This window comes from Orycteropus afer, unplaced genomic scaffold (genome assembly GCF_000298275.1).
Source record: "Orycteropus afer afer isolate SDZICR_OR568_19922 unplaced genomic scaffold, OryAfe1.0 scaffold00080, whole genome shotgun sequence".
NCBI classification, from domain to species: Eukaryota; Metazoa; Chordata; class Mammalia; order Tubulidentata; family Orycteropodidae; genus Orycteropus; species Orycteropus afer.
The window spans coordinates 11,031,963-11,054,235 of NW_006921667.1; the positions used below are offsets into that span (position 1 = coordinate 11,031,963).

The 22,273-nt window shown below is 38.2% G+C and overlaps 1 protein-coding gene across 1 annotated transcript in view; it reads right to left on the reverse strand.

Moving 5' to 3' along the window:
• The window catches only part of AKAP10 (A-kinase anchoring protein 10), a 183,949-nt gene that overhangs the window by 11,084 nt on the left and 150,592 nt on the right, over window positions 1-22,273 (reverse strand). The window contains exons 11-12 of the mRNA XM_007941489.2: window positions 11,712-11,821; window positions 7,977-8,059 (exon numbers count right to left, since the gene is read on the reverse strand). Coding sequence (XP_007939680.2) covers window positions 7,977-8,059; window positions 11,712-11,821 — 193 coding nt within the window. The remainder of the gene's footprint in view (window positions 1-7,976; window positions 8,060-11,711; window positions 11,822-22,273) is intronic.

A 22,273-nucleotide genomic window follows, 5' to 3' on the forward strand; every position in this document is an offset into this window, starting at 1 on the left:
CTATGCTACATTATCAGGGTTTCAAAACCCAAATTAAACTCACTCACTCACTGCCATCAAGTCAATTCCAACTCATAGCAACCCCCTTTGGGTTTCCAAGGCGGTAAATCTTTATGGACTTATACTACCCCATTTTCCTTCTGCGGAGCAGCTGGTAAATTTGAAAAGCCAACCTTCTGGTTAGTAGGTAAATAAATGCCTTAGGCATTGCTCCACCTGAGCTCCTTAATTTAAACTATGGGCTGATAAATGATGGTCATTCTTTCCAGCTGCCCTCAGCAAGGTAAGAGAAGACAAAGGGTAGTTGAACTGCAAACAACTGTTATTAAAATGGTAATCTGAACCATAGCTCATTAATCCACTGTGTGATCCTCAACAAGTCACAATCTCCTTAATCCTCAATTTCTTCATCTCCATTATTTTGGGATTTGTGCTAACAAATCTCCACTATTTAGGAAAAGTCTGTAAGTTTCTGAGAAGAATGAAGTTACCTTGGATAAAACAAACCTATGCCTGTGTCAATGTGTACAGGTTAACTGAGTTTTAAAAAATTATCTTTTTTTCTTAAATAAAAAAAATATAACCAATAAACTCAGCACTCAGACAACCTAGGATGGCATTTTAAGAGATTAATTAATTCAATTAACAGATATTAACGAGTGGCAGAGTGCCTAAGGCATTTAACTGCTAACCAGAAGGCTGGTGGTTCAAACCTACCAGCCACTCCTCGGAAGGAAGACTGGGCAATCAACTTCTGTAGAGATACCGCCTTGGAACCCCAAGAAGGGGTTGCTATGAGTTGAAAATTGACTCGACAGTAGTGAGTTTGGTTTTCTTTTTTTTAAAACCATGTGCCAGACATAATTTTAGAAGCAATTAATAGAGTGTCAAACAAGAAAGACAAAATATTTGCTCTCATGGAGGCAATATTCTAGTCATGAAAGCTGAACAGACTATAAACAAGGACACAGATTAACAAGATAAGAAGATAATAAGAAAATAAAGAAGGGAGTATTAGGAGTACAGGTAATTTTAGATCACATGGGCTCGGGAAGACCTCTCTGAAGAGATAATATTTGAGAAAGTAAGAATGAGCCTATCATTTCATGAAAGCCACATCAGGGCTTTTGTGGAGGGGACACAGCAACTGTAGAGGCTCAAAAATAAAATAAATAAAATAACCTCAGAAAAAGAATGAAGGATAGTACAACTAAAGCTTACTACATGAAGGGAAGAGTAGTTCAAGATAAGGTTACAGAGGCATTCAGGGGACATTATAAATAGGCTAGAGTAGATAATCTACGTTTTATTCCAAGTGTAATAGGAAGCCATGGAAGAAGAGACAGGTGGAGGATTAAGCAGTGAAGGGTAAAAAAATTAAAAAAGGAGAGAAAAAGGGTAAAATGAAAAGTAAAAGGTACCTCTTCTCATTCTTAAAATAATCTCTGTTAAATTTTTTAATGTATCTTTTCAGACAGTATTTTAATGGACATGCCAACATACATAACCAAAAACCAAACTCACTACTGTTGAGTCGATCTCGACTCATAGTGACCCCTCCTTGGGTTTCCAAGTCAGTATCTCTACAGAAACAGATTGACCAATCTTCCTTCTGAGGAGCGGCTGGCGGGTTTGAACTGCCAGCCAACATATATAGCAGCTATAAGGGACATTTTAGGGTTAACCATGGAAACATGAGAATGCTCTGAGTATTAGATAAAATGAAAATTTACTGAAATGGAAAGGTAGAGCTAATAAACAGTATATTCAGTACAGAAACAAATACTACACAAAGTCATTGGTACTTATATATGCAAAGGAAAAAAAAAATCCAGAAGGACACATACTAAAGTAGTAACAGTGATGTGATTGATAAATGGGCTCATTTTTTATTTTTGCTTTATCAGTTTTTACTTTTTTTTAATGTACAAAAAATACTTCTAGAATAGTACAACAGTATTTAAAAATAAACATAAAAGGAATCATAGTACGCATACTATACTATCAAGTTTTCCACTTCCTACATTTTAGAGAACTTTTCATATTAATAAATACAGGTCTATCCCACCAAAAAGTAATTCAATGTAGTGTATTATGTAGAAGAAACATAAAATTTATTTAACCAATCTGACTAATGGCTATCACCATTGTTTTATTGTTAGAAACAAACAGTGTTTTAATAAACATTCATGTACAAACATCTTGGCCTACTTTTACATGTATATTTATTGTTTAAGTGGAAAACAAAAAGAGATTATATAGTTACCTGAAATAACATTCTAATTTTAGAGAGAAAGTCAGAACTGAGAAAGGACATGCCAATTAACTCTAAAAAAATCTTACTAGAGTGATTTTGATTTGTTGTGCCACTCTTCATAAGGAAGACTGGGCAATCTACTTCCATAGAGATACCAACCCGGAAACCCAAGGAGGGGAAGCTATGAGTCGGATCCGACTCGATGGCAGTGAGTCTAGGTGGTTAAGATTCTGAGTGACTGCTGACCATGCTGATTATCAAAGCCAAAATATCTCCCTTAATATTCTTATAGCACTTTGTTCATACTTCCATATAATATTTAATGGGCACTTAATATGTTCTAGGCAGAGTTCTGGGTATTCTCATGGATCTTATTCCAGTGAAGGAAATTAAAAACAAGACAAAACAAAACAACAAGAACTACATATGAGAATAACATAATTACAGATTATAAGAGTGCTGCAATGGAAACTAGCACAGTGAGTGATAAGACAGAGAAAATAAGTTAGACATATTTTTTCCTAGACAGGAATTGTTAGTTTATTATTTTTAAGCTTTTTAGTTACATTTGCTTTTTCTCTTTCTTTTTACACACATTATTATTATTACTATTTTCATTGCTTAAGAGTAAGCAGCAGGCATTACCCTTTAAATATTTTAGCATGCATGGCCAGATACTTCAAATATGGTTGTTAGAGAAGATCTGACTTTAAATAGGGAGAATTAAAGACAACAATGGGTCAGTTATGCAAAGGACTGAGGGCCGAGGGAGGGTTCCAGGTATAAGAAATTACAGGTGCAATAGGTTATGGAGGAGGAAAGAACCTGGATTGTCTGAAGAACTAAAAGTTGGCCAATGTTAACTGGAACAAAGAACAATGGGAAGAGTCATACCAAATGAAGTAGGCAAGGCCAGGCTGAGAACACAGAAAACCTACTGGACTATAATAAGAGTTTGATTTTGTGCCAAAAAAGTAGCAAACTACTGAGGGATTTAATCTAGTGGAAGCATGATTTGTGATTCATATTTTAAAAGGATTACTCTGGATGCTAGGGGAATGGACCTAGAGAAGCAAGAGTAGAAGTGAGAAAACTGGAGATTACTACAATAGCCTGGAAGAGGTATTGGTAACAGACTCAGAAAGCATCTGGGAGATATGAGACAAAGGAAAACAAGAAAAAGCAAAAGAATTCAAGATATTATTTTGGTTAAATTCAACAAATAATTGCAGATGGGTAGTATGTGAAGCTTAAGGAAAAGGCAGAGTCAAATTTAGATGGATAATGATATTACTTGAGATAGAAGAGACTTGATTAGAAAAGATGTTCTTGTTGTCGATAGGTACCACTGAGTCAGCTCCAACTCATAGTGACCCTATCTATGTACAACAAAAAGAAACACTGCCAGGTCATGCACCATCCTCACAATCCTTCTTACACATGAATCCATTGTTGCAGCCACTGTTGTTAATCTATCTTATTGAGGGTCTTCCCCTGTTTGCTGACTCTCTACCAAACATGATATATACTTCTCCAGGGAATGGTCCCTTTTGACAACAGGACCAAAGTAGGTGAGATGAAGTCTGGCCATTCTCGCTTCCAAGGATCATTCAGGCTGCAATTCTTCCAGGACAGATTTTTTTTCTTCTGGCATTCCATGGTATTTTTAGTATTCTTCACCAACACCACAATGCAAAGGCATCAACTCTTCTTTGGTCTTCTTTATTCATTGTCCAGCTTTCACATGCATATGAGGTGAATGAAAATACCATGGCTTGGGTTAGGTACACCTTAGTCTTCAAAGTGACATCTTTGCTCTTTTAATATTTTTAAGAGGTCTTTTGCAGCACATTTTCCCAGTGCAACATGATGTCTGATTTCCTGACTGCTGCATCCATGGGTGTTGATTGTGGATCGAAGCAAAATGAAATCCCTGACAACTTCAATCTTTTCTCCATTTATTGTGATGTTGCCTTTTAGTCCCATTGTGAGGATTTTCATTTTATGTTGAAGTATAATCCATACTGAAGACTGTAGTCTTTGATCAGTATGTACTTCAAGTCACCCTCACTTTTAGCAAGCAAGGTGTGTCATCTGCATATTACAGGTTGTTAATGAGTTTTCCTCTAATCCCAACGCCCCTTTCTTCTTCATGTAGCCCAGCTTCTCGGATTATGTGCTCATCATACAGATTGAGTAAGTATAGTGAAAGGATACAACCCCGATGCACACCTTTCCTTATTTTAAACCATACAGTATCCCCTTGTTCTGTTTGAACAACAGCCTCTTGGTCTATGTACAGGTTACTCATTAGCACAATGAAGTGTTATGGAATTCCCATTCTATGCAATGTTACCATAATTTGCTATGACCCACACAGTCAAATGCCTTTGCATAGTCAATAAAACACAGGCAAACATCTTTCTGGTATTTGTGCTTTCAGCCAAGATCCTCTGATATGAGCAATGATATCCCTCATTCCACATTCTCTTCTGAATCCAGCCTGAATTTCTGGAAGTTCCCTGTCAATATACCGCTTTAACTGTTTTTGAATTATCTTCAGTGAAATCTTACTTGCACATGATATTAATTAAACTATTTGATAATTTCCACATTAGAAAAGATTTATGGGAAAAATGGAATATTTTGTTTTGGATGCCTAGAAGATGAGATGCACAGGTGGAGAAATTAAGAGTACAAAGAGACATGCCTTTCATTGTAACCCAAGGGAAGAACGAAATGGAGATAAAAAGGGCAGGATGGACTACAGATTTTGTAAGTGCTTATCTTGTGGCTGCTATTTTCTGAATAAGATATGCAAGGCCATCTGCTAATAGGAAAGCATGCCAAACCAAGCCAAAACCAAACTCACAGCCATCAAATCGATTCTGACTCATAACGACCCCCCTTTGGGTTTCTGAGGCAGTAAATCTTTATGGAAGTAGACAGCCCAGTCTTCCTTCTGCAGAGTGGCTGGTGAGTTTGAACTGCCAACCTCTGGGTTAGTAGTTAAATGCCTAAGACACTATGCCACCAGAGCAAGGGGATATACAAACTTTGATTACCAAGATGTAAAATATTTACTGCAGAGAATGAGGAAAGAATGGAAAGGTAAGTTTATGAGGAAAGAATCGTATAGCAGCTGAGCAGGGCTTAGCTATGAAATTCAAGTCCAGCATCTAGTCTTGTGATTTTTATATAGCAACATTTAAATACTTATTAATTACACTGTACTAACGTTGTTGGTTTACAAATCTGTTTCCTCCCAGTGCACTGGATACTACTTGAAGACAGAGACTATACCTCTTAATTGTATCGTTGGCATAGTGCCGAACCACACAGCAATCACTCAAATGCCCACTGAGTGAATGAATTCAATCTCTAGGTTCCTACAGTACAAAGACTTACCTAAAAATATTTGACATAAACAAATGTCTGGACAACTAACTTAAACAATCAGGATATATAGACGTGTTAAGCAAAGTTGCAGACATTACTATTCATTGCTGTATGTAGGCATGTCTCAATTAACTTAGTAACACCAAGTAATGTGATAGATGAACTTGCTTGTAGAGATGGAATCTTGTCCCTACCTTCAAATGTACCCAAATCTGACCATTCTTCCACTACTGGCCTAATCCACAACCAACATCATCCCTTACCCTAGACCTATAGTAAGAATATTCTGTTTCCCTCTTAAACCTCTACAGTGCATTTTTTCAAACAGCTGCCAGAGTGATCCCTGTAAAACATAAATCGGATCATGTCACTTAACTACTCCAAGTTCCAATGAAATACCAACACTTTCAAGTCCTTCCGATGGGCTTTGACAACCTTATTCACCTTCTACCACCTACTCCTTTGCATAATCCACTCCAGCCACATCAGTCTTGCTGTTCAGTGATCATGCTTCAGTGCCTCTGTTCTTACTCCTTCTACCAAGAACATTCTTCCTCCAGATATTGCTATGTTTATGCTCCCATTTTGCTCAGGTCTCTACTCAAAATGCTCAGTGAAGACCTTCCTGACAACCACCTCTAAACTTTACTCTTCTAGTTCCTTAACCAGCTTTTCATATTTATACACAAATATATAAACACATGCACATACCATATACTTGTTTATCTGTTTAGTGTCTCCTTGACTATAATATTAAGCTGCATGAGAGCAGGAATTTTGTTTTCTCCCCAGTATCTAGAATAGTAGACACATACAGCAGGCACTCAATTATTTTTATAGGATGAATGAATAATAGGAAGAGACTGAATGAATAAAATAAACAGAGTGGTTTTGGGAAAAGTTTCTTAACCACTCATAACATATCTCAATTGATACTAACGAATAATAGTAAATGTCAAAAACCTAACACCTATACTCTGGAACAGTAGTAGTATTTCTTCTTTAGCGGTCATAATAATAAGACCAGCTTTGAAAAAAGAAAAGAAAAAAAAAATCCACAGATTTTTTTTTCCATAGATTTTTTTTTTTTCCCTATTAATATTGTATCTGCAACTCTGGAAACTGTTATCTTACCTGATGACACTATGGAGCCCTTCCTGGACAATACTTCACGTAACACCTCTTTTGCTCCAAAGCCACTAGTGACCTCTTACTAGTATTCACCTTTTGTACAATAAAAGGCACATAACCAGTAGACTGTAAGTTTCCTCATGGTAAGATCTGTATCATCTAAACTGTCTAACGAATGTTAATACACACACTCAAAAATTATTTACTGAATGAACTGTTGTGGAGACTACCTTTTACCTAACTGTGTACCCAAGACTTCTCTGGCCAAACAGGAAATGAAAATAATTATTTGGATAAACTAACAAATTCAACTGGGCAACAAGTCCTTTTTCGGTCCAAATTATCTCAACAATTGTTGCTGCTGCTGCTGCTGCTGCTGCTTTTTTTTTTTTTTTTTCCAAAAAAAAAAAACCAAAAAACCCAACTACTCTGTCAATATATACATGACCAAAGAGCAGTTCATTCATCCAAAGGAAAAAAAAAAGTGGACAATTCATTATTTAAGCAATAGTTATATTTAAATAATAAGGAATGCTATCATCTTAAATTTCATAGGAAGATTAATAAGAGCTTTTAATTTTAAACACATGTGTCAAAATGGAACACTTTCTTCTAATAAAAGTTAGTACTTTTTGTTCAAGACAATACTGTTGATCCAACCACATGAAAAATTTATTAGTTTCCAAATCCTCCTGCGTAATCCAGTCCTTTGGAAGCTGAATTCAGTCACAAGAGTGTAATTATAAAGTGTCAGTCTAACATTTAGAGTTGACCAAGCATTCTTCTGGATGCTTAAACAAAGTAATAAGGATTTGGATTCAACCTACTGATATTTTTCACATATATCTCATAAAACCTTTCAATGATGTAAAGGAAATTTAATAAAATACAGGGCCTAAAGATAAACCTTAAGTTCAACTTAGATTGGGTATTTTGCCATGATATAAAAAGGTGAGCAACACTTTTTCAGTCAGGTGTACCTTCTATAACGGTAAAACAAGTTCAATAACATGGTTCAGAGGAAGAGACTATATAGAGATATGATTATATGAAGCCTCTGTTGTCCTCACTTGTGATTATAAACCCAGGGTGAAAGAAAAACCAGTTTAAATCTTAAATGATCCTTTACTTAACAGTCATTGACTAACGTGAATGAAGGTTCAATAAAAAGTATGAAAACACCACAAACCTTTTGATTTCTTTATATCAGGTTCAGGTTCAGATTCTCGAATGAACTGCCCCAGGTCACTGACTCTTCCAAATGTCATTTTCCTAAGCAAAGATGAAACAGAGAATATAATTTTTAACAATTAGTGCTAAATTTAGAAGAGAAAAAGACTCTTTCTAAGCATATTTTATCTGAATCTAAGGAGCTCTGATGATGAGTAGCTAAGGCATTTGGCTACTAACCAAAAGATCAATGGTTTGAACCCACCAGCCCCTCCACGTAAAAAAGATGAAACAGTCTGCTTCTGTAAGATTACACCATTGGAAACCCAATAGGGGTCATGATGGGTCAGAACTGATGCAGTAACAGTGAGTTTGCTTTTATACCTAAATGTGGAAAGCTAATAATATAATTTATAGTTATCTTATTTAAAGTATGCCACAGAAAGCAAAATAACCTTTAATTCAATGAAATTCCATTCAAAATCCTAAAAAGGTTTATGAAAGATAACAAGTAATAGGTGATAGACTTATCGCCTTGACTTAGAATTGTCATGTTATTTTTATGCTTTAATCCTAATACCTTTTCTCTCCAAAAATGAAATTGAATAACAGGATAGTGGTCACAACCCAGTTCTAAGAACTGGGTAGACAAGACAGACAAAACTGCAAAGAACTACTGAAGTTTATAGTTCCAAGAACACAGCTGAACATCCGCTGTCTTGACTATTGCTACCAAGACAGCCGTGGCCTGCTCTCCCACAACAGAACTGCTGATAAACTTCTTGTCACCCTACTTAAACCTCTCAACTTCCCCAGCTCAGGGCTAGTGCATTGTTGAGCTCAGCTCTTGCTGACACCATTCTGGTCTCAGCTAGTCTGCATGTAGATGCTTTAATAAACTTTCTTTCAAAACTCTACTGGCCTGATTTCTCTCTCTCAGCACCGAACCTTACAATAGGTAATTCACAATTCTAAAATTCATACACAATATAAAAGGCACAAGAATATCCAAGGCAATTTTGTAAAAGACGAGACAATAGGAGGTCTTACTTTAACAATGATCAAAATGTATTATACAGCTATAGTAATTAAGGTAGAAGAACAGATGAGTTAAAATTAATGGAACAGGAGGCAAATTTCACAGGCATTAATATAAAAGAAGCCAGACACAAAACAACTACATATTGCATAATTCCAATGATACAAAATTCTAAAAAAGGCAAAACTATAGTCCTGAAAACCAGCAGGTTGGGAGGATAGGATTGACTGGCATGAGGGAATTGATTTTGGGCTATGAAAATATTCTATATCATTATTGGAGTGGTGACTGTATGTCTGCATAAATTTGGGAAAACACATTGAATCTGTATGCTAGAAATTAATAACCTTTATGGTATGTCAATTATATATCAATAAAAGATTAAAAATATTTTAAAAAATCAATGCAACAGAACAAAAACTCAGAAAAATAGACATGTATAAAAGGAAATATAGAACAAAGGCAGTGTCTCAAACAGTGAGGATGGGTATGCTATTCAACAAATGGGCATTTTGCTAAGTACCAAGAAAAATTTAGTTTCCTACCTCGTATCAGTCCTAAATGTGTGTGGGGGGAACCTCAATAAAACATTAGAAGAAAAGATAGGAGAATATGTTTACAATAGGCGGAAGAGAAGCCCTTCTTAAATAAGTTGCAAATTGTAAAGAACAAAGATAACATGAATAAATAACCATAAATTTTTAAAATTTTCTATAAAACATCACAAAGTTAAAAGGCCAAGAACATAGTGAGACCTTATTTTTAATAAACATTATAAGCCAATGATTAATATCCAGAAACATAATGAATTCCAGCAAGTCATTTAATCACCCAAACGAAAAATGTAAAAAGGGATGTTGTTGTTGTTATGTGCTGTCAAGTCGGACCTGACTCATAGCGACTCCTTCGTGGGTTTCCGAGGCAGTATCACTATGGAAGTAGACTGCCTCATCTTCCTTCTGAGGAGTGGCTGGTGGGTTTGAACCGCCAGCCTTCTGGTTAGCAGTCAAGTGCCATTAGGCACTACACTATGAATAGTCAATTCATAGAAGGAAAAACCTGAATAATCAACACACATACCAAAAGAAGCTCAATCTCATTAGCAATCATAAAATATTAAGAAAAAATTAAACTCTGATATTATTTAGTATTGACAAGAATGTGGAGTAAACAAGTATTCTCATTAACGGCTGTTGAAAATGTAAAAGGATGTAAATACTTTTAAGGGTAAACCAATAAAATACATTAAAATTAAAACTGCTTCTTGGTACAAGGAAGTATATAAAAGGAGGTCCCTTGCAACACTGGATGTTGTTGTTATCATGTGCTGTCGAGTTGGACCTGACTCATAGCACCCCTCCCCTTGGGTTTCCGAGGCAGTATCATGACCGAAGTAGATGGCCCTATCTTCCTTCTGAGGAGCAGCTGGTGGGTTTGAACTGTCAGCCTTCTGGTTAGTAATCAAATACCTTAGGCACTACGCCACCAGAGCTCCTGCAAAACTGGGTAACAGTAGAAAACTGCAAACAATTTAAATACTCATCAATACCAAAATAACCAGATAGTAGATCAACACACTATGGAATACCTTGCCACAGTTATGAGCTATAATTAACATTATATATTAGTACTATAACACATATAACATGAGATAAATCTTGATAGACTAACAAAGAAAAATATTTAAAACTCACTGTGAATGAAAGCACATGATACAAAACGGAGTATAATAACAATCACATAAAAATAAACAAAGATATACCTTATAGCAGTGAGAACCCTGAGCAAAGAAGTGGAGAATACTACAATTGAGGTGTAATCAAAAGGGACAGAAAGTATTTGGGGATAAAAGCACTCTCAAAACAGTGAGAAAGCACTACCCTTTAGGAAGGGAAATCCATGATAAATTTTAGTGAGTGACAAATCCTATTTATCCTCTTTCTGTTACAGGTTAAAATGAACAACGAATTTGGTGTTTAAATATAAAGGAATAATTTTTTCCACTTTCTAAGTATTAATAAATGATGTTGGTATTTTTCTTCTATTTTAATTTTTAAGACAGTCTTCAAATCAGCTAACACAGGCATGAAATGAAATGTGCAAGAGACAGCCTAAAATATATACACAAGACATTCATCAATCTCATAGATGGTGGTGGAATGATGACAGCATTCATAGTAAATAACATTTAAGAATGCTTACTAGATGCCAGAATCCTGGGTGGTGTAAACAATTAATGTGTTCAAATGTAAAACAAAAAGTGGAGGTTCAAGTCTACCCAGAGGTGTCTTGGAAGAAAGGCCTGGTGCTCTTACTTTAAAAAATATCAGCTATTAACTGAAACAAATCTACTCTGACACACATGGGGTTGCCAGGAATCAGAATCAACTCAGTGGCAAATGGTACCAGACATCAGGCAATGTTTTGAGTGCTTTCATGTATGATTTCATTTGATCCCCCTAGCAATCCAACGAAATAGTAGTATTCTCATTTTATAGAAGCAGAAACTGAGACACAGTAAGTAGCTTGTCAATAAGTGGCAGAGCCTAATTTAAAAACTAAGAAAGTCACTCCATAGACCTTTGCTTAACAACCATGCTCTACTAACACACTAGATTTAAAAAGGAATAATAATAATAGATTAATAAACCACACTTTAAAATAATACAAAATTATCTACACTTGTAAAAAATTCTATATATGAGCCAATCTTACCCTGCATATGTTCGTTGATATAAAGATTCTGGATCCAGACTTGCAGCATCTACAATTATCGCTTCATCAAAATTTTTCAGAATTTTAACACTGGCTTTTTTCATACTAGACTACAAAATAAATAAATAAATAAATATTAGTCGTTTATTATGCAAGAAATAAATCAATTCTGGGTTTGGAATATTATATACCCATATAAAGCTTTTCTTGGTACAACATTAAAATGTGTAACATACACATTTGTATGCCGTATCTGCTTGTTTTCTAAATTATGTAAGTTCCAAAAAAATGTGCTGTACTTATAGGTCTTATATATTCCTAAGGAGCTCTAGTGGCATAGTGGGTAAAAGCATTTGGCTGCTAACCAAAAGGTGATCCTAAACCACCAGCTGCTCCATGGGAGGAAGATGAGGCAATCTACTTCTGTAAAGATTTATAGCATTGGAAATCCAGTGGGGGGTCATTATGACTCAGAATCAACTTGATAGCAGTGGGTTTGGCGTGGTTTTTTACACGTTCCTAAGTATGCAAAATTTCCTCCTATCCAGGGTTATTTATCTTGGTTAATAAATGTAAAACCTAACTTTTACAGGATGAGTGTAAATGTTTTTGATTCTCAGTGATGCCACAGGAAACTTACTAAGCTCAAGAAACCTTTCCAAAATGACCAGCTACATGAGTGTAATAAGTTCCCCTCCAGCATACCACTCCCAACGCCACAAAAGAGCAGGTCAGAATTAGCATTTCTGTAAAATTGTCATAGGTCAAACTCAAACTTATGCAAAATGATGTATATTCTAGATTATTCATTGCAGCATTGTTTGTAATAGCTTGATGTCCATGATTAACAGGTAGGTTAAAGAAACAAATTACTGAATAGTCATATATAGGCGTATCTCAGAGATAATGCTGATTTGGTTACAGGCCATGGTAACAGATTGAGTATTTTGATAAAGCAAGCCACGAAGTTTTTGGTTTCCAAGTGTATAAAAACATTATGTTTATAATATACTATAGTCTATTAAGCATGCAACACCATTATGAAAATGTTTAAAATATTCTGAGAATTATGAAAATGTGATACAGAGACATGAAGTGAGCACACACTGTTGGAAAAACGGCACCAGTAGATTTCCTCGATGCAAGGTTTTCACAAGCCTTCAATTTGTAAAAAAATAAAAATATAGTAACTGTGAAGTGCAATTAAGTAAAGCTCAATAAAATGAGGTATGCCTTGGGAGGGGGAGAGGAATCTTTCTAAAATTGAAAAAGAATAATCTTCAAGATATATTGTCAGATTAAGTTTCTATAAGTGTATCTGTATGTTCTGTAAGAATTTCCAGGTATATAGTAGAGCTGACAAGGGACAAGGCTGTAGTCACTTCCTGGCCATAGCCAGCTACCCGGAGGGAGCGAGTAGTTGGACTTGTGGGCTTGGGACCAAGGTTGCAGGGGACATCAAGCTCAACTGGTGTAATATACTACACAAAAACACTTTTCCACGTCGTACTTTGGCAAGTAGCAACTGGGATCTTAAAGGCTTGCAAGCAGCCATCTAGATGCAATGATGGGTCTTTCCTTATCCAGAGCAAAGAAGAATGAAGAAAACCAAAGATGCGTGAAAACAATCAGTCCAAGGGACTGGTATAATGTGTGATCCTCAGCCTGTATGAGTAGGAGACCAGAAGAACTAGATGGTGCCCAGCTACTACTGTCAACCACTCAGAGGGGGAATCTATGTAGGAGACCTTGGATAGAGTGGGAGAACAATGTGGAACAAAACTCAAAATCGTGGGGGGGAGGGGAAGGACCAGGTTTGCTGGTCTGATAGAGCCTGGTGGAACCCGAGACTATGGCCCCTAGCTGCCCTTCAGGTCTGAAATTGAACCTACTTCTGTGGCTTCCAGCTAAACAAAAGACAGCCATATGAGCTGAACATTTACAGTAGGTAGATACATTCCTTGGAGAGATCAATCATGGGAGAATAGAAGGGCTGTGTATGCACAGGGAGACAACTTGGGGGGCAGAAGTGCATGGGAGAGAATGACGCAGGGAAGAGGTAGCTATAGGGAGGAGTGGGAGGAGTGCTGTTGCACTGTGGGAGATTTCAGTCAGTGTAATGAGACCAAGTGTATGTGAACTGCTGTATGGAAGATGAATTTGCTCTGTAAACTTTCACCCAAATCACAAGAAAATTAAAAAAAATATATATACTGTCATATCAAAAGTAAAGAGGCACCAGATAACAGAGTGAATTCTATCTAACTCATTTTATGATACAACTAGACAAACATATCATAAGACAAGAAAACTACAGCCTAATAGCACTCATGAATATAGATCCAAAAATTCTCAAAAACAAACAAACAATTAATTAACCTTTTGTTGTTGTTGTTGTATGCCATTGAGTTGGCCCCGACTCACAGCAACTCCTCCTTGGGTTTCCAAGGCAGTATCACTACGGAAGTAGGATTGCCCAACCTTCCTTCCGAGGAGTGGCTGGTGGGTTTGAACCGCCAGCCTTCTGGTTAGCAGTCAAGTGCCTTAAGTACTATGCTACCAGAGCTTCCTATTAATTAACCTAGGAACATTTTTTTTTAAAAAAAAGACTACATCATGACTGTTATGGATTGAATTGTGTCCCCACAAAATACCTGTTGTAATTCTTTACCCTTATACTTACAGAACAGACAACCAATTGCTCATATGAAAGCTCAAGTTAAAACTGAAGAAAATAAAAACAAGTACATGAGAGCCTAAATATGCCTGAGCATATCCTTCCTGAATTTAAAGACCATATCGAGTACATCTGATGTACTGATCACTTATGACCAAAGACCAGACAAGTTGTGGGATAACAACAGGGATATCATACATGAAGAAAACAAACCCGACCCACTGTCCCTGAGTCAGGTCTGACTCACAGTGACTCGTCTGGGTTTCTGAGGCGATATCACTACAAAAGTAGATTGTCCAACCCTTCCTTCCGAGGAGTGGCTGGGGGGTTTGAACCACCAGCCTTCTGGTTAGTATTCAGATGCCTTAGGCACTACGCCACCAGAGCTCCTGAAGAAAACAAAAGGTCATTTCATTTAAAAGACAGGGAAGAAAAAAAAAAAGATGTCACAAGAGACTCTGAAATGCTCTTGAACCTAAAGTAGCTAAAGCAAATGGAAGGAATGATGAAGTAAAACAGATGAACAGAAGATTTCAAAGGGTGGTTTAAGAAGACAAAGTAAAGCATTATAATGAAATGTGCAAAGACCTGGAGTTAGAAAACCCAAAGAAGACAACACCCTTGGCGTTTCACAAGCTGAAGGAAGTGAAGAAAACATTGAGCTTTGAGTTGCAACACTGAAAGATTCTATGGGCAAAAAACAGAATGATACAGTTAACATCAAGAGAAGATGGAAAGTATATACAGAATCATAGTACTGAAAAGAACTGGGTAACACACAAGCAATTCAGGAGGTAGTATATGATCAAGAACCGATGGTATTAAAGGAAGATGTGCAAGCAGCACTGAAGGTACTGGTGAAAAGCAACAGTCAAGAAACTGATGGAATACCAATTGAGGTGTTTCAACAAACGAACACAACACTGGAAACACTCTTCTTTGCTAAGAAATGTGGAAGACAGCTTCCAAGTCAGTAACTGGAAGAGATTTCTAATATGCATATTCCAAAAAAAGTGATCCAAAAGGATGAGGAAATTATAGAACACTATCTTTTTTTTTTTTTTTTTATTGTTCTTTAGGTGTAAATTTACAGAACAGAACTTGTTTTATATTCAGCATTTGGTGTACATTTGGTTTCACTCCCCAATTAACATCCCCAACCCTAACCCACTCTCCTCCCCTTCCTTCCCAGTAACTGCCCCCCATGCCCCTCACAGTTATGCATTCCTATGTGTGCTGGATTTCCTCCATGTGAATGTTGCCCCTCTGGTGCCCTGTGGTCAACTGTTCCAAGGGATGCACCTCCCTAGAGTATGTGGGTGCGCCACCCTGGGATGAGTGGTCTGTGTGTGCCTCTTATTTACTATTGGGCTGAGAGCCAGCCTCTGGGAGTGACTTTTATTCCAGGCCTGAAGTGTATCCCAGGGCCATAGTACTGGGGGACCCACTAGACTCCATCTGACCAGAAATTCTGGTCATTATTGTGTTTTTGGATTTTGTTCCACGTTTTTCCTCCCACTCTATCCAGGATCTCCAGTTTTGATCCTTTCCTGAGTGGCTGGCATTGTAGCCAGGCACCATCTAGTTCTGGTCTTGTGGTACATCATGTCCTAGGGCTCATTACTTCTAAAAGCCCTTGGTTTTTTTGTACTCTTCCCTTCCAACGATAAGAGACCATTAGCTGCTTCTTAGATGGCTGCTGGAAAGCTTTTAAGACCCCAGTCCCTACTCACCGATATAGGCTGTGGAACAAGATTTTTATGTATTTTGTTGTGCCAACTGAGTCTGGTGTCCCCCAATATTATGGTCTTGAGTTGGTAGATCTGTTGGATTTCTCTCCCACAGTGTCTGGCTGTCTGTGAGGGATTGCTCTATGTCTGTCTTCTGTTGTTTCTATAAGGATCGCGGGTATTTTGTGTCACTGGTATCTGTGTTAGATTATCTTCAGCTGAATCTACCCTTGGTCTAGAGTATAATCCTGTTTAACGACCCCCATCTGATCTTCTCAGATGTTTATGTGTTTATCTGTAGCCTGGTGTTTGGTATTAATGGTAATGCAGTATTGTAGATATACTGGTATCAGCCTCTGTCGTTTATATCTTATGTGCACAATTCAGTGTCCTTTCTTTTCCTAATGTTATCATGGTGGTCACAGACTCTTTCTATACCATCCCTCCTCTTACCCACATCAGCATGTGGCCCCCAACTAGCCTGAAATTAATCTCTCCCCTTACCTCCCCACTGCAGTAACCTACAAAATGAGTTCCCTTCCTTAAGCAAACTCTTCTTTGTCTTTTTACAGTAATGGGCTCATACAATATTTGTCCTTCTGTGACTAACTTATTTAACTCAGCATAATGTTCTCCAGGCTCATCCATGTTGTGAGAAGATTCGCGTATCCTTCATTGTTCTTTAATGTAGCATAGTTGTTCAAACAGAAGAAAAAGACATTGTGCAGCTTAAAAGCAGGAGAGGTGTGCATTAGGTGTGTATACTTTCACTATACTTAGTCAATCTGTATACAGAGTAAAAAATCTGAGAAGCTAGATTATATGAAGAAGAACATGGCATTAGAATCGATGGAAGTCTCATTAATAATCAGCAAGATGAGAGAATACAACACTGTTTGCTGAAAGTGAAGAAGAATGGAAGCATTTACTGTTGAAGATCAAAGATCACAGCACTCAGTATGATTACATTTCAATGTAAGGAAAACAAAAATCATCACAAATGGTTCATAAGTAACATCATGATACACGGAGAAAAGATTTAAGTTATCTAGGTTTCCTCTTTACCTGTTGTTAGGTGTCATTGAGTTGGGTCCAACTCATAGTGATCATACGCACAACAGAATGAAACACTGCCCGGTCCTGTGCCAGCCTCACAATCCTTGCTATACCTGAGTCAGCTGTGTCAATCATCTCACTGAGGATCTTCCCCTTTTTCAATGACCCTCCACTTTACCAAGCATATCTTTCTCCAGGGAATGGTCCCATCTGACAACATGACCAAAGTAGGTAAGATAAAGTGTGGCCATTCTTGCTTCCAAGGAACATCCAGGTTGCACTTCTTCCAGGACAGATTTGTTCATTTCTCTGGCAGTCCATGGTACTTTCGGTATTCTTTGCCAACATCACCACTCAAAAGCATCAACTCTTCTTTGGTCTCTTTATTCACTGTCAGGCTTTTATATGCATATGTTGTTGTTAGGTGCCGTAAAGTCATCTCCAACTCATAGTGACCCTATGCACAGCAGAAGGAAACACTGACTGGTCCTGCGCCAGCTCCATGATCCTTGCTATACTTGAGCCCATTGCTGGAACCATTGTGTCAATCCATCTCATTGAGGGCCTTCTTCTCTTTCGTCGACCCTCCAGCTACCAAGCATGACACCCTTCTCCAGGGAATGGTCACTTCTGACAACATGACCAAAGTAGGTGAGACAAAATCTGGTCATTCTTGCTTCCAAGGAGCATTCCGTCTTCACTTCTTCAAGGACAGATTTGTTAGATCTTTTAGCAGTCCATGGCACTTTCAGCATTCTTTGCCAGCACCACAACTCAAAAGCATCAACTTCTCTTCGGTCTTCCTTATTCACTATTGCAGTGTAGTAAATCACATAGTGTGGCTTTTCTAGCCATAAGTCTTTATAAACTCTGTGGTGGAATTGGCTGTGAGCAACTGAGTAGCTCCTGATTGTTAAAGTTATCCACCTGGGGTATTTCTGTTGGGGGCAGCATGAAGGAATTTTCTGGGAAGTTTGCACTCTCTCAGGTGTTTAGAATTCTGATGTTGGTATTGGTTACTTTGGCCACTCTGCCAGGCTCAAAAGGAGCCCTTCTAGAGGCAGAAGAAATCTCTCACTGCTGGCTGAGAGACACAGAGACACACTGCTGAGAGAGACACCAAGAGACATGCACTGCTGAGATAGACAGTGAGAGACACGCACTATTAGGAGAGAGACTGAGAGAGAGTGTTGGCTGAGAGAGATTGAGCGTGTCCCTGAACTTGAATTGTAGCCTGTTGCTTCCCTAATAAAGCCCACAATCTGTGACTTCTGTGTGGCCACTGCAGCGAATTACTGAATACAGCAGAGAGGTGGTAGGTGCTGCAGGAAGAACCGTTGGTGAAAGGGTCAGAGGAAGGCAGCATGTCTGGCATCCCAGGAATAGGCCTTGGGCTACTGATGGTGATTCTGTCTTCCTCTTGTGGGGTAAAAAGACGTCAGAAGATACAGCCTCCTTCCCCCTTTGGCAACTGTCCAGCTCTCACATGCATAAAATGCGACTGAAAATACCATGGCTTGCGTCAGCCACGCCTTAGTCCTCAAGGAGGTATCTTTGCTCCTCAGCACTTGAAAGAGGTCCTTTGCAGCCAATTTGCCCAGTGCTATACGTCATCTGATGTCCTGACAGCTGCTTCCATTGGTGTTGATTGTAGAACCAAGCAATGTGAAGTCTTTGACAACTTCAATCTTTTTTTCCATTCATCGTGATGCCACTTAGGTCCAGCTGAGGATTTTTGTTTTCTTTACACTGAGATGTAATCCATACCGCAGACTGTATTCTTCAATCTTCATCAGTAAGTGCTTCAAGTTATCTTCACTTTCAGCAAGCAAAGGCATAGCATCAGCATATCGCAGGTTAATGATTCTTCCTCCAATCCTGATGCCACACTCTTGTTCATATAGTCCAGCTTCTCGGATTATTTGCTCAGCATACAGATTGAATAAATATGGTAAAAGGATACAACCCTGACATGCTCTCTTCTTGATTTTAAACAATGCAGTGTCCCCTTGTTCTGTTTGAATGACAGCCTCCTTGTCTATGTAGAGGTTCCTCATGAGTACAATTAAGTGTTCTGGAATTCCTATTCTTCTCAATGTTACCCATAATCTGTTATGATCCACATAATCAAATGCCTTTGCATAGTTGATAAAATACAAGCAAACATCTTTCTGGTATCCTTTACTTTGAGCTAAGATCCATCTGACATCAGCAATGATATCCCACATTCCACATCCTCTTCTGAATCCATCTTGCATTTCTGGAAGTTCTCTGTCAATATACTGCTGCAACCATTTTTAAATTATCTTCAGTAAGATTTCTGCATGCAATTTTCATGATTTTGTTTGATAATTTCCACATTCTGTGGAATCACCTCTCTTTGGAATGGGTAGAAATACGGATTTCTTCCAGTCAGTTGGCCAGGTAGCTGTCTTCCCAATCTCTTGGCACAGCCAAGTAAGTGTCTTCAGTGGGGCACCTGTGTGTTCAAGCATCCCAGTGAGTATTCTATCAGTGCCTGGAGCCTTGTTCTTCACCAATTCCTTCAGTGCAGCTTCAACTTCTTCCTTCAATACCATTGGTTCTTGATCATATGCCACCTCCTGAAATGGATGAACATCAACCAATTCTTTTTGTGACAGTGACTCTGTGTATTCCTTCCACCTTCTTTTGATGCTTCCTGCATCATTCAATATTCTGCCCATAGAATCTGTCAATAGTGCAACTCAAAGCTTAAATTCTTTCATCAGTTCTTTCGGCTTGAGAAATGCTGAACATATTCTTCCCTTTTGGTTTTCTAACTCCAGGTCTTTGCACATTTCATTATAGTAATTGGATTTGTCTGTTCAAGCTGCTCTTTGAAATCTTCTGTTCAGCTCTTTTATCTTGTCATTTCTTCCATTTGCTTTAGCTACTCTCCTCTCAAGCACAATTTTCAGAGTCTCTTCTGACATCCACTTTGGTCTTTTCTTCCTTTCTTGTGTTTTTAATGATCTCTTGCTTTCTTCATGGATGATGCTCTTTATGTCATCCCATAAATCTGGTTTTCGGTCACTGCTGTTCAATGCACCAAATCTATTGTTCAGATGGTCTCTAAATTCAGGAAAGATTTAATCAAGGTCATATTTTGGCTCTTGTGGACTTGTTTTAATTGTCCTTAACTTCAAGTTGAACTTGCATGTGAGCAGTTGATGGTCTCTTCTTGGCCTTGTTTTGGCTGAAGATATTGAGCTTTTCCATCTCCTCTTGCCACAGATGTAGTCAATCTGATTCCTGTGTACTCCCTCTGGTGAAATCCATGTGTATAGATGCCGTTTGTGTTGTTGAAAAAAGGTATTTGCAATGAATAAGTTGTTGGTCTTGCAAAATTCTATCATGTGATCTCCAGAGTTATTTCTGTCACCAAGGCCAAATTTTCCAACTACTGGTGATTCTTCTTTGCTTCCAACTTGCATTCCAGTCACCAGTGATAAGTCACACATCTTGATTGCATGTTCAGTCAATTTCAGACTTCAGAAGTTGATAAAAACCTTCAATTTCCCCATCTTTGGTTTTGGTGGTTGGTGTGTAAATTTGAATAACAGTAGTATTACCTGATTTTTCTTGTAGGCATATGGATATTATCCTGTCACTGACAGCACTGTACTTCAGGACAGATCTTGAAACATCCTTTGTGATGATGAATGCCAAGCCATTCCTCTTCAAATTGTCATTCCCAGTATAGTAGATCATATGGTTGTCAGATTCAAAATGGCCAAAACTGGTCCATTTCAGTTCACTAATGCCTATGATATCAATCTTAATGCATTCCATTTCATTTTTAACAACTTTCAATTTTTCTAGATTCATACTTCGTATATTCCATGTTCCGATTATTAATGGGTGCCTGCAGCTGTTTCTTCCCAATTTGAGTAGTGCCAAGGCAGCAAATGGAAGTCCCGAAAGCTTTACTTTATCCATATCATTAAGGTTGGTTCTACTCTGAGGAGGCAGCTCTTTCCCAGTCTTATTTTGCATGCCTTCTGACCTAACGGGCTTGTCTTCCTCCACTGTACTGGGCATGTTTCCAGGCTATTCATAAAGTTGCCCAGTAATATATCAGACAGTGTTTCTCTGCTATTCATAAGGTTTTCCCTGGCCAATTCTCTGAGAAGTGGATGACCTCTTCCTTCTTTTAGTCTGTCTCAGTCTGTAAGCTGCATTGAAACCTGTGCACCATATGCAACCCTGCTGGCATTTGAAACACCAGTGCACAACATCAAGCCTCACAGCAACACACAAGTCACCACAATACAAACTGACAGATAAGTTTGTCTCCCTTAGCTCTCTGCCCTCCCCTTACCTGGATCCTGCAGCTCTGTCTCATCCCCGGCTTTTCCCTTGCCTCCTGTCTCTTGGGGTGGGGCCCTGTCTCCTTCCCCTTACCTGGATCCCATGGCTCTGCATGAGTAACATGCATATGAAGTAACTGAAAATACCATGGCTTGGGTTAAGTGCACCTCAGTCTTCAAACAGATATCTTTGCTTTTCAGCACTTGAAAGAGGGTTTTTCCAGCAGACTTTCCTAGAGCAATATGACATCTGATGTCTTGACTGCTGCTTCTATAGGTGTTGATTCTGGATCCAGGTTATATGAAATCTCTGACAACTTGAATCTTTTCTCCATTTATGGTGATGCTGCTTATTGGTCTGGTTGTGGGGATTTCTTCTTTACATTGAAGTGTAATCCATACTGCAGACTGTAGCTTTAATCTCATCAACAAGTGTTTCAAGTCACTTTCTGCAAGCAAGGTTGTGTTGTGTGCATACTGCAGATTGTTAGAGTCTTCTCCAATCCTGATGCTGCATTCTTCTTCATATATCCAGTTTCTCAAATTATTTGCTCAGCATACAGACTGAATAAGTATGAATAAGCAAACAACTCTGACACACTCCCTTCTTGATTTTATATGATGCAGTATCCCTCTGTTCTGTTTGAACTGTCTCTTGGTCTATGTACAGGTTCCTCATGTTGTTGTTGTTGTTATGTGCCGTCGAGTCAAACCCGACTCATAGCGACCCCTCCTTGGGTTTCCGAGGCAGTATCACTACGGAAGTAG